The sequence below is a fragment of the Salvelinus alpinus genome, chromosome 16 (assembly GCF_045679555.1).
Source record: "Salvelinus alpinus chromosome 16, SLU_Salpinus.1, whole genome shotgun sequence".
Taxonomy (NCBI): domain Eukaryota; kingdom Metazoa; phylum Chordata; class Actinopteri; order Salmoniformes; family Salmonidae; genus Salvelinus; species Salvelinus alpinus.
This window is the reverse complement of record NC_092101.1, coordinates 23342488-23358719: the sequence shown is the minus strand read 5'-3', so window position 1 is coordinate 23358719 and position 16232 is coordinate 23342488. Positions and strand designations below refer to the sequence as shown.

The window sequence follows — 16232 nt, the reverse complement described above, 5'->3', positions numbered from 1 at the left end:
ATTTCCCTGCTGTTGATGAGGCCATCCTATTTGTTCTGGGCAGTTATCTAATCTACCCCGGCACGAGTTAGCGTTGTACTGCATGTCTTTATTAATGAGACACAAAGACTAGCCTACACGTTTTGGAAGAAGAGGCCAGAGGATTTGATGCCTTGTGGATTCATATGTTGCCTCATAAATAGTCGTTTTAAAGTTCCCCGAAACAAAGTGAATCCATGTCATTGTAAGCAAATTAATCACACTTAAAAGTCATTGTCCAACTGAATAATCACCCCCTTCCCTACCTAACTCTATGATCGCTTTGTCCCTCCCCTTTGTTTAGGCCATCCGTCTCTCATTGGAACATGCCCTGCCGCCAGAGCCTGCAGAGGAAGGAGGAGAGCCAATTAGCAAGCTGCGTATACGAACTCCCAGTGGTGAGTTTCTGGTGCGGCGCTTCCTGGGCAGCACCAAGCTGCAGGTCCTCTTTGACTTTGTGGCCTCCAAGGGCTACCCCTGGGATGACTTCAAACTGCTCACCACCTTCCCCCGCAGAAACGTAAGTATTGACATTTTTAGTCTTATCCAAAACGACTTACATTTAAATACTTTTTTCATACTGGTTCCCCGGTGGGAATTGTTCCCACAACCCTGGCATTGCAAGCGCCATGCTCTACCAACTGAGCCACACGGGACCACAGTGTGTTTATATTAGAAATGTAGCGATTCACCGATACGTATCGGTCCCCAATACAAATATTTAAGATACAAGTGCATCGAGCCACAAACCGATTTGAAATGTAGCATGCGTCGATCAGAAAATATTTTATATTATGTTCTTTCTAACTTCCAAAAAAATAACTCCTCTATTGTGACAACTGATGCATCCTCTCCTTTAGTGTGGAACTGCATGTAGGCTTAACTGTGTTGACAGTCATCATGCAGAACAACTCCAGGCAATGTCAGTAGCCTAGTCAAACTGAGCACTGTGCCCAGCTTCGCGCACTGACCAACGCGAGGTAGGCGGCCTGTTACTGATCTAGCTCATCTGCGCAGCACCTTCAGCATTCAAATGGTAAAATGGCTTGCGTGATATTAGGCTTTATTAGTTGAGTAAAAACAAATTATATTGGTTATCTATGTGCTGTTGAAAAAAGTGTTTTACGGGAGTAAAAGTAAGATACTGGAGACAAAAAACAGTCTCCATTGCACACCCCTAATCTGGTAGTGGTAGTGGGGTGGTAGAAGCCTGGTCTCCCTAATAATTATTATTGTTAGGTGGGTGCTTACATTTGTCCTATTTCACACATTAGTGTGTATTATACACGCGTGAATTGGACATGTTACTTTTTTGCATATCCCACTCCCTGAGACACCCTCGGCGAGTGAGGCCAGGGATCAGCCATTATTGATGGCGACCCTGGAGCAATTAGGCTTAAGTGCCTTGCTGAATGGTACATTGACTGATATTTCACCTAGTCGGCTCGGGGATTCGAACCAGCGACCTATTGGTTACTGGCCCAACGCTATTATGGCTCAACTCAGGTGCCTACATAGTACATATGCCATAGACCTACACGGATTATACAAAACATTAACACCTGTTCTGTCCATGACCTAGACTGACCAGGTGAATCCAGATGAAAGCTATGATCCCTTATTGATGTTACCTGTTAAATCCACTACAATCAGTGTAGATGAAGGGGGAAGAGATTATTAGGCTTTGAGACATGGATTGTGTACAGGTGCCATTCAGAGGGTCAATGGGCAAAACAAAAGATTGAAGTGCTTTTGTACGGGTATGGTAGTAGGTGCCAGGCTCACCGGTTTGTGTCAAGAACTGCAGCGCTGCTGGGTTTTTCAAGCTCCATTTCCCATGTGTATCAAGAATTGTCCACCACTCAAAGGACATCAACCAACTTGACACAACTGTGGGAAGCATTGGAGTTGACATGTGGAAATGTTTTGACACCTAGAGTCATGCCCCAACAAATTTAGGCTGTTCTGAGAGGAAAAAGGGGTGGGGGGGGTTGCACGCAACTCAATATTAGGAAGGTGTTCCTAATATTTGATATACTCAGTGTACAATCATTTACACACGCCTAACACAGCTCAGACAGATCAAGCTCAGAGGCCCAGGTCATGAGCTCGATCAGCAGCAACAAATGTTAGTGCATCGGATTGCGTTGAACCGAATCGCATCGATTTGTTCTCTAATCGCACCAAATCATTTAACTAAAACGTATTGTTCCTGTATCGTATTGGAGCCTGTGTAATTAGATATGTATCGAATTGTCTTGAACACATCCCTACTTTAAACAAGGTGGAACCAAAGTGTAACTAATGACCATTATTTAACTCTACAGTATGTTTATCTTTATTTGCTCAGTACCTCTGGTTGGCTAACTACAGGTACTAAGCAGTGATCAACACAGCAGCCTGTAATGTAACATCTCTGCAGGAGAAGTCCACAGTCATAATTGGCTCACCCCTGCATGTGGCTCCAGTTTGTTGCTCATCTCAATCCCCAGTGTCCAGAGAGTGTGACTGTTCAGATAGTTAGAGGATTTCTGTATAATTAAAAGCCATGGTGGGCTAATGAGAAATGTGTTTTTTCGTGTGCTTGCGTGAGTGTGTGTGACTTCTATCCACAAGTGCATTTATAATGGGTTGAATATTAATTAGCCAGTACGTATACACAGAAGAGCGCTGGCTACTTAGGATACAGTCAACAGTATTCTCCTCGGTTGGTTCCTCTGTAGCCGCGGTGCACGGCGCCGGACCGACTGGAGTTCTCCCAGTAATTAGAGCTGTTGGCCACGCTCTGCTCTGTGCTGTGGCAGGTAGCTAATGAGCACCATTTTAACTACCTGCTTAATTGGAGTGGTGGAAACAAAAATGGGATTTCCATTCATCAACGGGAGTGTGTGTGTGTGCAGGCCTGCCCAGACAGCCTGCCATCCAGGTCTGTAGGGAACATGGGGGTACAAACACTTCACTCTAGCTAACGCACACACACATGCACACACTTATACACATGCGCACACTAGACACATATACAGTACACAAACATTGATACACATACAAATGCTCACACACTCAGGTGGGCACACATGCCTTCATCTATTCAAGCAGATCCATGCCTTATTCACATCTTCTTAAATACACTTTAAAATCCACGTGTTTTAGGCCAAGATAAAAATGTCTTCATCTCCAATGAAGTTCCAGTAGAGACGTGGTGCGGAGGACAGGAGAAAGAGAGAGCAGAATTTATGGGTATGTCCCAAATGGTACCCTGTTCTCTATATTGTGCACTACCCTATGGGCCCTGGTAAAAAGTACTGCACTACCCTGTGGGCCCTGGTCAAAAGTAGTGCACTACATAGAAAACAGGGTGCCATTGTGGACATCGCCAAGCAGTGTGTGCCAGTGTGTTTGTGCATCTGAACAGTGCCCAGTCCGTCTAATCCTGCAGCTCTCCTCTAATTAAAAGGAGCCTCAATCTCCTCCAGACGCTTCCACTGTTGCTCTGCTCGGATTAGCGGATGTACCACTATTGCATTTGTAATACACCGCAAATGTTTAAACTTCTTCTCTCCTTCCCCTGCATGACAACTCAAGATAATTGCCAGCAATAAGAAAGCAATTAAGTGGAAGATGATTAAACAGAAATAAAATAAAATGCATCGCTGACTTTATACTTTAGTTTCTTTGACTGCTTGTTAGTTATTGGAGGAAGTTACATGTTGACGCAAAGAGCAAAACATGTCTCTTCACACTCACCAGAACCAGTATGTACTGTGTATGTGGTCTAGATACTTAGTTGTTCCAGTCGTGAGTTAACTTGGCTCAGTCTAGGTTTTAGACCCCCATACATTGTCTTCACAGGATATTTTTCTTCACGTTGTGTTACTGTACTTTGTGCTGAGTTTAACCTTGCCCTAATTGATGTTCCAGGTTTCTGAAAATGAAATGTTTGAACAGTACCAATGTGTAGAATGATTTAGACAAAACTCTAGATTTAGTCAAAATAAACAGTGCTATGAAATGATCCTCGTGTCCAACTGAACTAGACATCACATCTGCGTTCATTTCAAGTCTGAAACAGTGAAACGCACAGGAAGAACAATTGCAGTTTATTGATTTAGTCCCAAAATTCATACTCCTTCCCCAAAAGTCTTTCCACAATATCTTCTCCCACCTGTATGACTGCATGTAGGTTATAGCTCTGATTCCAGTCGCTCTTATCCAGAGCGACTTACAGGAGCAATTAGGGTTTAGTGCCTTGCTCAAGGACACATCAACAGATTTTTCACCTAGTCTGCTCGGGGATTTGAACTAGCGACCTTTCGGTTTCTGACTCAATGCTCTTAATCGCTAGGCTACCTGCCCCCCAAAATCCTGTTCATGTATACTGTACTCAGTCTCACACTTTATGCACTGTGTGTGTGGGACTGGTGTTTGTGTTGGCTCTGCTCTAGACAGCATATAGGGGACTTCTGAGAGCAGATTGCTTCCCTGTTCCAGAGAAGTTAAAAGCTCAGGGCCTGTTCCCCTGGGGAACGGCAGCCCCCCTTTTCACCCTCCTCCCTCTCTCCAGGCTGCGCGGCGGCCCACTTTGAAGTGTGTTGTTCACGCCCTGGCTCTACGTGTTGTCATCGTTCCTGGAAGCACATAATGATCTCCCACTGCTTTTGTAATTGGCCAAATAAACACTTGACAACACAAGTTTAAAACAGACAAGCTATATGGTTTGAATTAACATAGAACCTAAATGGCTTCATAAAAAACTGTTATTTCAGCTGCACGTTCGATTATGTTGGAAACTGACATCTTGAGACGGGTGTTTATTTTTTCACTCGTCTCAAGTTATCAAATGTTTTATTCATACTAATGAAGTGATTTGCAATATTTATTTTTACTTCAACTTAAGTGTTAATTATGTTAAGCACGATAATCATAACACTGAAGACAATGACATGGAGTTAATACATTATTTTGTGAGATGTGATAGTGGATTCTCAAACCGATATAAAGAAATGTTCCTACTAGTCCTTCACTAGAGATTGAAAGTAAAGATCCAACATTATCTCAAATAAAATCTAGAAATTCTACTTAGTGGGAGGGTGGAACATCCAATGGTAGGCATAACATTTCTTGTGCATTATTTTCTTGATACAACCCACATTGATGTTCACACACTGAAAACTCTGTAGTCCTTGGGTAACTTGCATAAGTAGTGTACGTGAATGAGCCTATTTTAGACCAACATTTGCCGTTAGTTTTAATTTGATGGAAACAGTTTTATGACATCTTCAGAGGAATTAGACTATTTTGGCAGTAGTAGTGGGTCTCTCAAGGAAGGTGGCATCTTGTTCTGCTCTGTTTGTTTGGCCACTGTGAGGCCTGTCAGGATGAGTGTGTGATCGGGTTCGATGATTATCCACCAACATTGTCAAGCACTTGAGAAAACACCGCTGCTACGGATTAAACCGGAACCTTCAAAACACTTAAAATGGCACTTCAGACTGATGCTAGACTTTCATGTTGTGTGCCAGACATCTAGTTGGTTTATCTACTACACTAAAATGTAATTACAAGTCATACAGTACAGTTTAAATGCTTGTGTATTGCCTTTATCATAGAGCTGTTTGTTGATAAGATTGCTTTGTTGGCCATATCATGAATAATGTAGGCCTGTGTATGTTTGTGTGTCAGGCTCTCCCCGGCTGCTGTATGTGTCAGTCAGGGGAGAAGAGAATTCAGCGGATATAGGGAGAGCCAGACAGTGAAAATATAGAGAGGGTATCGCGACGCAGAGTGGAGAGAAAAACAACAGCTTTGTTTGTTGACAGATGCCTCAATGCTTATGGTCTCTTAATTGGATAACAATGTAAACAATCACTGATGGTGCTTGTCTCCTGTGTCAGTGTGGCATCTTGTTTCTCTACTTTCTTTTTAGTCAGATGCTCTCCCCTCCCCCCGTCAACACACACACGGCCGCACCTGCTCCTCCCTAAACCCTAATTTACTCATACCTGATGCTGTGGTGTCATAACAGCCTGTCAGGTTCATTAGCATAGCTGGCATTTGTGAAATACTGAGCAAAAGGTGGGGAAAAAAGGTCTTCAGTTCACCCGTTGGGACGTAATCTGTTAGCAGCACACCATCTTGCTTTCCCCTGGCTGCGGTGCGTTGTGTAGGTTGACGTGACACCCCTCCCTGTGCTGCCTTATGAGCTCAGGTCATGCTGGGGAGCGAGGAGCCCTAATGACAGGAGAAATGAGTATGAGAACGTGATGTCAAAGAGCCTCCATTGGTGTGACATTTTCCTTTTCCTCTGGGAATAGCTGTTTGCTGATGAATTCTTGCTCCTCTTTGACCTCCCGGCATCATACCGTTGAAATTATGTAGCTCTATTGAAGGTTAGTTTTTGATGACTCAATGATCATTGGAAATATTACTCGTTAGGAAAGACGACTCATTATTTATATTGAGGGAAGATTAGTTTATTACCATATGTGTGTGGTAGAACAGAAGAACATGAGATGTCATATCAGGGAGTAGGATCGGTCTGTTGGCGGCATAACAGGCACAATGCATCCAAATTCAACGGCGAACCGGGCAGGACAACTGCAGGGATTACTTCCCCAGCCAGAGCAGAGATTGAGAGAGACAGAGCTGTCAGGATAGTTATAGAGCAAACTCTGACTCCATGGTGAGGTGGGTGTTTAACTTGGTTTCAGCCTCAAAGGTCTTCCAGCTATCACATCATCCAGCAGTGTTTCTCCACCTAATGTCGTTGTGATGATGGTCTCATCAGTGTGAGGTGAACTCGGACCTTGTTGCGCTGGTTGTCTGATGCCTGCTAGTTAATTACCACCCCAGTGATCATAACAGGAGGTCTAATCAGAGGCTGTCACCACAGGCAACAGATAAGCCCTGCCCTGGCCTGGCTCCCACGTCACAGTAGACAGAGGGCCCAGGTGTGCGGAAGGGGATGACGGGGCCTATGTAACAGGAGACTCCCGGTGATTAACCCTCATAAGCTAGCAGGCTGGGTTGTCTCATGTTAAACAGCATAGGTTACCCGTGTGTCAACATGGCTGACAAAATTAGCTGCATTATGGGTGGCAATGCATTATTACCATCTTGCTCTGCCGATGCCCTCAACCTGGATTTGAATGATGAATATTTTGACACTTATTGATACTGTATGTCTTTTTTAATATTAGCATCTACCTTATGTATTTTTGTTTGGTCATTCATTCAGTAGGTAAAGGTGATTAGTTTATGGTCGTACACACATCGTTCAAGGCAGGTCCTTGTAGAAACCACAGCCGTTTAGTTTGGATGGAAACCTTAGAAAACAGAAATGATCGATCTCTCTGGGGAAATGCAACGCTGGCCACCAAAACAGAGATGATCAGATTACTGCCTCACTGTCAACAGCTTTTCCACTTGATGATGTAGCTTAGAGACATACACCAAGCAGAGGCCAAGTTAACACCTTTCCAGTACATCTGTTTGCATGGCGTACTTTGGTACGTCCACGTTTGTGTACATGTCCCAAGGTACACAAAACGTGTTCAATGATAAAAAGATTAAGAAATGGACTAGTTGACCGTTTGTACTTTTTACCAGGCACATTGCAACTTAATACTTTCCATGTATGCACATGTGGTTAAATGTCACTTCCAACTGGAGCTAGAACAAGGACTTGTGTAATGACTGTCATGTATCCTGTATGAATGTGTCCTCTTCTCATGCTTCTCTTGTTCTCTTTCTCTGCAGATCACCCAGCTAGACCCAGCCTCGTCTTTACTGGAGGCCAAGCTTTTCCCGCAGGAGACCCTGTTCCTGGAAGCTAAAGAGTAGGACAGCCTGGCCATGTGGTGGTGGGACTGGCTGGAAGAGTAGTGAAGAGTTCTAGCATGGTTTTAGTGGGTCTACAGAGACAGACCACCCTCTCACATGGAGGTGAACTCTCAAACACACACAATACACAACATATACAGTACACTATTCACACTCACACAAAAAAACACACGCGCGTGTAAGCGTCCCTGCTCTCGGCCTGTGCATCGTACATGAATGCCTAGTGTACACGTATGCACAGAGAAGTTACCACAAGCATACAGCCAAACACTCTCGCCCCTCACTTAATTGCAGTGTCATGGTTTTCTCTGTCCACACTTACAGTATGATAAAGGATATTAATAAGAAACTTGAGTAGAAGAACAGCCTCACGGACAAAGACTTCCCACTACAGTACGGCTGCTTTTTTTTAGTCATGTTTTGTTTGAATAAGATAAGCAAGGAGACATTTCCTGGAGAACGCTGGACTATCTAATCTCCACCTGCAATTGGCCGTACCCCCATTGCTCCCTCCTGCCCCTCCATGCACCCAACCAGGGATGGACCTCCTCCTGCCCCCTTCCCACCCGCAGCCAGAGAGGCTCAATGTTCCTGATCTGCACCCCTCTTCTGCTCCAACCAATCTGGTTTTAATTTCAAAATGCTCCACAACCAACTGTTACTACTTTATTTTTCTTGGTCCTTTTTAAGTTTGATGCTGTATTAGTTTTAGTTTGATATACATTATATAAAATATATATGAACATGCATCCGTCTGAGCCAGCACTCTCTTGAAACGCACACACACACACATACACGTCATATGAATTTTGTATTATTGTGGCCTTTTGTGATTTCTTTTCTTTTTCTTTTCTTTTTTTCTAATTTAAGTGGTATCGTTAATACAGGTTTGACCGTGAGTGTTTTGAGCTGTAGTGGAGAGATTGGTAGGCTATTCATTTTGTAAATCTGACTTGGAACATTTAGTATTTTAAGTGGCTATTAGGTTTTATTTAAATTTGGTTTATTCCTTGTCACCTTCTGAGTCATTATTTCAGGGTTTCTGTCATTGAGACCTCAGCAAACTTTCTACAAAACATTAAAGCTATATTATTTAAACCATTTATTGTCTATTTGGCCAGTAGGCTATGGGCTGTCCTTGTATGAAGGATCTGAATAGGAGTTTTTGTGTTTGACTCTGAAGTGTGTACGTCAGCATGCTGAACTCAGTTAGCTAACATGGTAAGCTTCCTGTCAAGCCAGGCATGGGGAAAATACACCACATCTGGTCAGCGATTGGCTCTCTGGAGCAGCTGTGAAGACTACATGTCTCTTTGCAGCCTGAGTTTGCGTTAGACATTTGAGACATTTCTAAAAGCAATACGTTTGGATGAACTTCAGTGTACTGAGTGACTGAATTCCTGATGGACAACCAGTTCTATTGTCTAATATAAAAAATGTGACTCGTGATGGGTATCAGTGTATGATCATGCGTCAGTATTTGCTATTCAGTAACAATATACACTATACATACAAAAGTATGTGGACTTCATAGGAACAGCAGTTACAGTTGAAGTCAGAAGTTTACATACACTTAGGTTGGCGCCATTAAAACTCGTTTTTCAACCACTCCACACATTTCTAGTTGACAAACTGTAGTTTTGGCAAGTCGGTCAGGGCATCTACTTTGTTCATGACACAAGTCATTTTTCCAACAATTGTTTAGATGATTTCACTTTTATAATTCACTGTATCACAATTCCAGTGGGTCAGAAGTTTACATACACTAAGTTGACTGTGCCTTTAAACAGCTAGGAAAATTCCAGAAAATTATGTAATGGCTTTAGAAGCTTTGGATAGGCTAATTTACATAATTTGAGTCAATTGGAGGTGTACCTGTGGATGTATTTCAAGGCCTACCTTCAAACTCAGTGCCTCTGCTTGACATCATGGGAAAATCGCAAGAAATCAGCCAAGACCTCAGAAAGAAAATTGTGGACATCCACAAGTTTGGTTCATCCTTGGGAGCAATTTCCAAACACCTGAAGGTGCCACGTTCATCTGTACAAACAATAGTACGCAAGTATTTTATTTTACCTTTATTTAACCAGGTAGGCTAGTTGAGAACAAGTTCTCATTTACAAACACCATGGGACCACGCAGCCGTCATACCGCTCAAGAAGGAGAAGTGTTCTGTCTCATAGAGATTCATGTACTTTGGTGTGAAAAGTGCAAATCAATCCCAGAACAACAGCAAAGGACCTTGTGAAGATGCTGGAGGAAACGGGTACAAAAGTATCTATATCCACAGTAAAATGAGTCCTATATCGACATAACCCAAAAGGTCGCCCAGCAAGTTAGAAGCCACTGCTCCAAAACCGCCATTAAAAAAAGCCAGACTACGGTTTGTAACTGCACATGGGGAACAAGATGGTACTTTTTGGAGAAATGTCCTCAGGTCTGATGACACAAAAATATAACTGTTTGGCCATAATGACCATCGTTATGTTTGGAGGAAAAAGGGGGAGGCTTGCAAGCCGAAGAACACCATCTCAACCGTGAAGCACGGGGGTGGCAGCATCTGCAGGAGGGACTGGTGCACTTCACAAAATTGGATGGCATCATGAGGGAAATGATGTGAATATATTGAAACAACATTTCAAGACATCAGTCAGGAAGTCTACATACACTATATATACAAAAGTATGTGGATACCCCTTCAAATTAGTGGATTCGGCTATTTCAGCCACACCCGTTGCTGACCTGTGTATAAAAGCACATAGATATTCAATCTCCATAGACGAACATTGGCAGTAGAATGTCCTTGCTCAGTGACTGAAAGGTGACATCATAGGATGCCACCTTTCCAACAAGTCATTTGGTCAAATTTCTGCCCTGCTAGAGCTGCCCCGATCAACTGTAAGGGCTGTTATTGTGAGGTGGAAAGGTCTAGGCACAACAATGGCTCAGCCACGAAGTGGTAGACCACACAAGTGCAAAGAATGTGACCCCCGAGTGCTGAAGTGCGTAGCGTTTAAAGATCGTCTGTCCTCAGTTGCAACAGTCACTACCAAGTTCCAAAGTGCCTCTGGAAGCAAAGTCAGCACAAGAACTGTTCGTCGGGAAATGGGTTTCCATGGCCGAGCAGCCGCACACAAGCCTAAGATCACCATGCGCAATGCCAGGCGTCGGCTGGAGTGGTGTAAAGCTCACCGCCATTGGACTCTGAAGCAGTGGAAACGTGTTTTTCTGGAGTGATGAGTCACGCTTCACCATCTGATAGTCCGATGTACGAGTCTGTGTTTGGCGGATACCAGGAGAACGCTACCTTGCCCGAATGTATAGTGGCAACTGTAAAGTTTAGTGGAGGAGAAATAATGGTCTGGGGCTGTTTTTCATGGTTCGGGCTAGGCCCCTTAGTTCGAGTGAACATTCTAGACGATTCTGTGCTTCCAACTTTGTGGCAACAGTTTTGGGAAGTCCCTTTCCTGTTTCAGCATGACAATACCACCTTGCACAAAGTGAGGTCCATACAGAAATGGTTTGTCGAGATTGATGTGGAAGGACTGGACTGCACAGAGCCCTGACCTCCTTTGAGATTAATTGGAATGCTGACTGTGAGCCAGGCTTAATTGCCCAACATCAGTGCCCGACGTCACGAATGCTCTTGTGGCTGAATGGAAGCAAGTCCCTGCAGCAATGTTCCAACATCTAGAGGAAAGAGTGGAGGCTGTTATATCAGCAAAGGGGGGACTAACTCCATATTAATGGCCATGATTTTGGAATGAGATGTTCGACAAGTAGGTGTCCACATACTTTTGGTCATGTCGTGTATCATGGTAGAGACAAGTTTGCTTTTCCTAAAAAAGTAATTTGCCTTATTTTCTTGGTTTAGAGCAATATTTTCCAGACATCTCCTGGTATTACCTGCCACAAAGGCAAAAAAAAATAATCTCACTTCCACAACAAGCTTATAGGCTTATCTCTCCATCTGAAATGGCGTTCTTTTAACAGCAAAAAGCAACGTTTGAGCCGGCACAGTGGGCCCAACAGTAGAGCCCTCCTGTTCACTGAGGACTTTTCCTTTTATCAGAGGCAGGTTTTGGGAATCAGGATTAGTGCTCTCAATGCATGCCTCTAATGAAATGACCAGAATAGATTTAGTTATTTCTGGCATTCTTATTTATTCTTTGGGTGGAGGGTCAGTCATTAAGTTGGAACAGGAGCTCATGCAGTGTGTTTCAGAGCAGGAGTCTGACGTTCGTTTGGTCATTGGTTAAAACAGGTGGTGAGCAAATAAGAAAATCTAGAAATTCTTAATCTTCTTGTCAGATTGTGTCCATATGACCTCTGTTTAAGTGGAGAGGAAAGAATCTCTCCATCCTTGAGGCGAATTCATCCCTCTGCAACATACCCACCGCTTTCTTGGTTCTCACGCAAGGAATTTGAATGTTTAATGTGTTCATTCAGTCAGACTTCCCCAGGCTGCTGTGTGTGTGCCTGGTGAGACCGAGCAGAGCATGCGTCAGTCGGTCCCCTTCACAACCTGACCTGACACACCCTGTCAGTAACATACTGCTCAGTATTTAAATCCTCATTTGAATTATCCAGGATTATACATAGATAGGAAAACTGTGCCTGATACCCTGGCGAAACAAATAACTCGGTGACAAACTTCCCTCATGCATTCCCATTTTAAGGTCCCACAACTCTGACTTGTTTAAATAGGTAAGATGATGATTTTAAATGTAAGGAGCTTGCTGCATGTCAAAGGTGGGCACGTCCAGTTACAGAGCTACCTGTTTTGGCCCAGAGTTGACATCATGGTTGTAAAAATAAGGAATCCTGAACAGAGTTTAAGGCAGAGGAGAGGTCACTGGAAGGTCACGATTTCATTGAACATATACTAGGTGCACTTAATCAAGAGACAGGTGCATAATCCTTGTCAGGCATTCTTCCCCAGGGAACTATGTGGATTGTGCAACTCCTCTGGTGTGTGATATTACAGTTTCAATCATTGAATGGTTCACTAATGCACTTGGGCATCTCTTTTGTACAGCTGCAACTAATGATGATGATTCAGTCAGAAATGCCTATTGGATATTATGATATTTCTCTCAACTTGATCCAACTTGTCACCTGATTTTTTTTAAGGCCAGTATATGTTAACTGTGCCATGCTAAAACAACATTTTACTGTACTAGAATTGCAATTTGTCCTGTTAAAGATTTCTCTTACAGAGAATTGGTTGTGTATTGATGTCTACACGGTTATTCAAAACCACTTTATAGCTAAATAATTAATCCGTAAAGGCTTATTTTTACAATATTGTTGAAGTTTGTAGGAGTCGTCAGTATTCCCCAGGATAACCATTCTCAAGCATAATGTTGCAGTAAACAGTGGGTGAGGTGAGTGTCTCAATGAGTTGATCATTCAGAATTGTAAAACTTGCTTTCTTCCAACAATATTTGACTTCACTGTCCCACTTCCATGTATGTATGGCTTAGTAGAAATATTGTTTTATGTTGTTGACTGTGAGATTTTCTACCATCTCTCTTAGACTGGACCGTACCGTAATTATAACAAGGTAAGTGTTGTATAGGCCCATGTTCATGTGGATATTGGAATGCAGATAGCTGTTATTGTGCATGTACAAATCAAGTCAATATGGCTTGACTATTTGGTGACGTCAGCTTGAACTCCCAGGACACCCTTTTTTTTGGCGTCTTGGTCAACCTTTGGATGTCAGTGTCTTAAAGACGGTGGCTGTCACTCAGGGTCTGATCTTGTAATGCCACCACCGTTAAAACCCACAATTTGAGAATGTGGCCGTGTGACAATGGACTTCTTCTCTGGCTTCCTATGACATAGATTCACTGGTGGCAACATCAGGTGGTGACTTTATTCTTCCCTAACAAAAGGGAAGTGTTCAATAATGTTTAACCAGTCTTCCAGGGTCAAGAATGTTGGCCCCTGTTGAGGGAACAGAATTCCTGATGCAAGTGATCTCTCCTTTTGAAGTAAGTTGTGATCCCACAGCATCCTGCTTTTTAAATCCACTCACCAAGTGATGGAGGGATCCCAGACTAAACTAACCTGGAGGGTCACTCAAAGTTTACTTTCTCAGAGACGTTGGCACTCAATGAGTGCCAAAGAAACAGAATCTATGCAGCTTAAACTGTTAGGCACAAAAGTGGGCTCATTTCTCTCTGGGTTTCTTGTTCAATAAGAGGGAGTGTGGTTGTGTGGTGGTGGGGGTAGAGCAAGGGAGAGTCTGGATGTGTGCATGGTCAATGGACAGTGAGTAGGGGAGGTGGAAGAGTCAAAAATGATCATCTGAAGCGACAACTTTTTCCTAATGAATGCATATTAACTGTACCTCCCTTTACAGCATAGCATCAGAAGATATGATTAATTAGGTTTAACAGCCTTATGATGAGCCTATCATTATTGCCTAATACCCCACCCCTAAAGACAATTTAGCTTTGGATGATCCAAATAAAGGTTGTGATAGTAAAAGTATTATTTAGTAGAAATTATAAACGTGTGTACACACACACGCTCTATAGGTAAAATAGCTATGTAGAACACTAATCAGTGACCTGCATATTTCTTTTATATGGTGTAAATCTATAGGCTTACATGTATACTGTACATTGGACCGTTAAATACTGATTACAGTGAGTCCCCCTAGTAATAAAACTCAACTGTTTTTCGATTGAAATTAGGACTTATAGCATATGAAAAATGTATCACTAATGTTTTTAGGTCTTTCTCGCATTATTGTTGGTCTCTTTTATTCAATTTGTAGAAGTAAATAAAGTTCAGAACTTAATTAAACCTCTTGACGCCTACAAAATAAATGCCTTTCTATAGAATTTGATCCTTTATGTAAATTCAAGCGGAATAAGAACTATTTAGGGTAACGCATAGACCATTTTAAATGCAATTGGTCACAAACATTGGCACAGCTACAGTACGTTTAAAATAATGTTTGTTTCATGTAGTTTATAGGGACTGTAGACCATTTTTATTTGTTAATTTATTTCACCTTTATTTAACCAGGTAGGCCAGTTGAGAACAAGTTCTCATTTACAACTACGAACTGGCCAAGATGAAGCAAAGCAGTGCGACACATACAACACCGAGTTACACATGGAGTAAACAAACGTACAGTCAATAACACAATAGAAAAAACGTAGCAATATGTTCCATTTTTAGGCCGCTTTTTATTTTGATAGAATATAATAATTACAGCCTCCGTAGGCCTACACTTATAAATGTCATGTGAACAGCATTTTAATCAACAGCTATTATGAGGCTAATCAGGGCAAACGTGATGCAGTTAAGTTTCGTTGCGTGCTTAGAGGACCAATTAGCATACAAAAATATATTTGTTTTTTTCCATTTATGAAATTGTTTAACTTTCCATCATTCGTTGCCCTACTGAGTTGTAGCTTTTATGATTTGTTATTTTTCCGTTTTTTTGTAAGCATGAGAAAGGCTGGGCTGCACTCACATTCAATTCGCGCATATATGTACAAAATGTATTTCAGCAGATTTCGTGCGTTTTTGTGCATTTTTGGGGTGGTTCAATTCGTTTGAAAATACACGAATTTCTGTGCTACTTAATTCGTGCGAAAATACACAAATTTCTGTGCTACTTAATTCGTGCGAAAAGACACGAATTTAACCAGTAGGCGATACACAAGCCGTTGCAACAACCATAGACGCGATCGCCTGTATTTATTTATTTTACGTTATGAATATATAGATATTTTGTCTTTTTTTAACCATTTAACCATAAGAGGTTATATATATATTGTCTTTATTTAATCCCTATTAAAACATTGTGGTTTTATGCCTATATGTACTGTTTTCGATTTTTCTGAACAGACTTTTCAGGATAGAATGAATGTAAGCAATGCATGATGGTTAATGGTGTTTTATTCGGTTGTAGTTCCATGTATTTCTTAAAAAATAAACGTGTAAACCATTTTTATTGAACAGAATGTAACTGAAAATACAATGGCAGCCTTGCCATTGTCCATCAATAACAAAACATTTTTTTTTCGTATAACATTTGGGGAAACGTATGCAGTCATTGTAGTCTTACATTTTGTTGGCCAACCAAAATTACCAAAACGTTAACCCGTAATAAGGCTAGGGTGGCTGAGTGTAAATACATGGCTCTGAGTGTAAGCACCTTTTCACTAGAAACGTTCTTGTGTTCAAATTACCATCAGTGCGAAATAGCTAGAAAGCTTTCGTATTTCCACTTGGCTGCACCTACGGTTACGATAACGATAAATCAAGTGCAATACCTGCGTCGACCTGTGTCGAGCAGCAAAACACCGGAAAGCTTCTAGCCTACCGGAAAGTTACAAGAAGAACAA

General features: G+C 42.1%; 1 protein-coding gene across 1 annotated transcript in view; it reads left to right on the top strand.

Moving 5' to 3' along the window:
• LOC139541154 (FAS-associated factor 1-like) overlaps positions 1 to 15834 on the top strand; it is an 82742-nt gene extending 66908 nt beyond the window's left edge. The window contains exons 18-19 of the mRNA XM_071345457.1: positions 323 to 538; positions 7774 to 15834. Coding sequence (XP_071201558.1) covers positions 323 to 538; positions 7774 to 7857 — 300 coding nt within the window. The 3' untranslated portion in view covers positions 7858 to 15834. The remainder of the gene's footprint in view (positions 1 to 322; positions 539 to 7773) is intronic.
• The last annotated feature ends 398 nt before the right edge of the window (positions 15835 to 16232 follow it).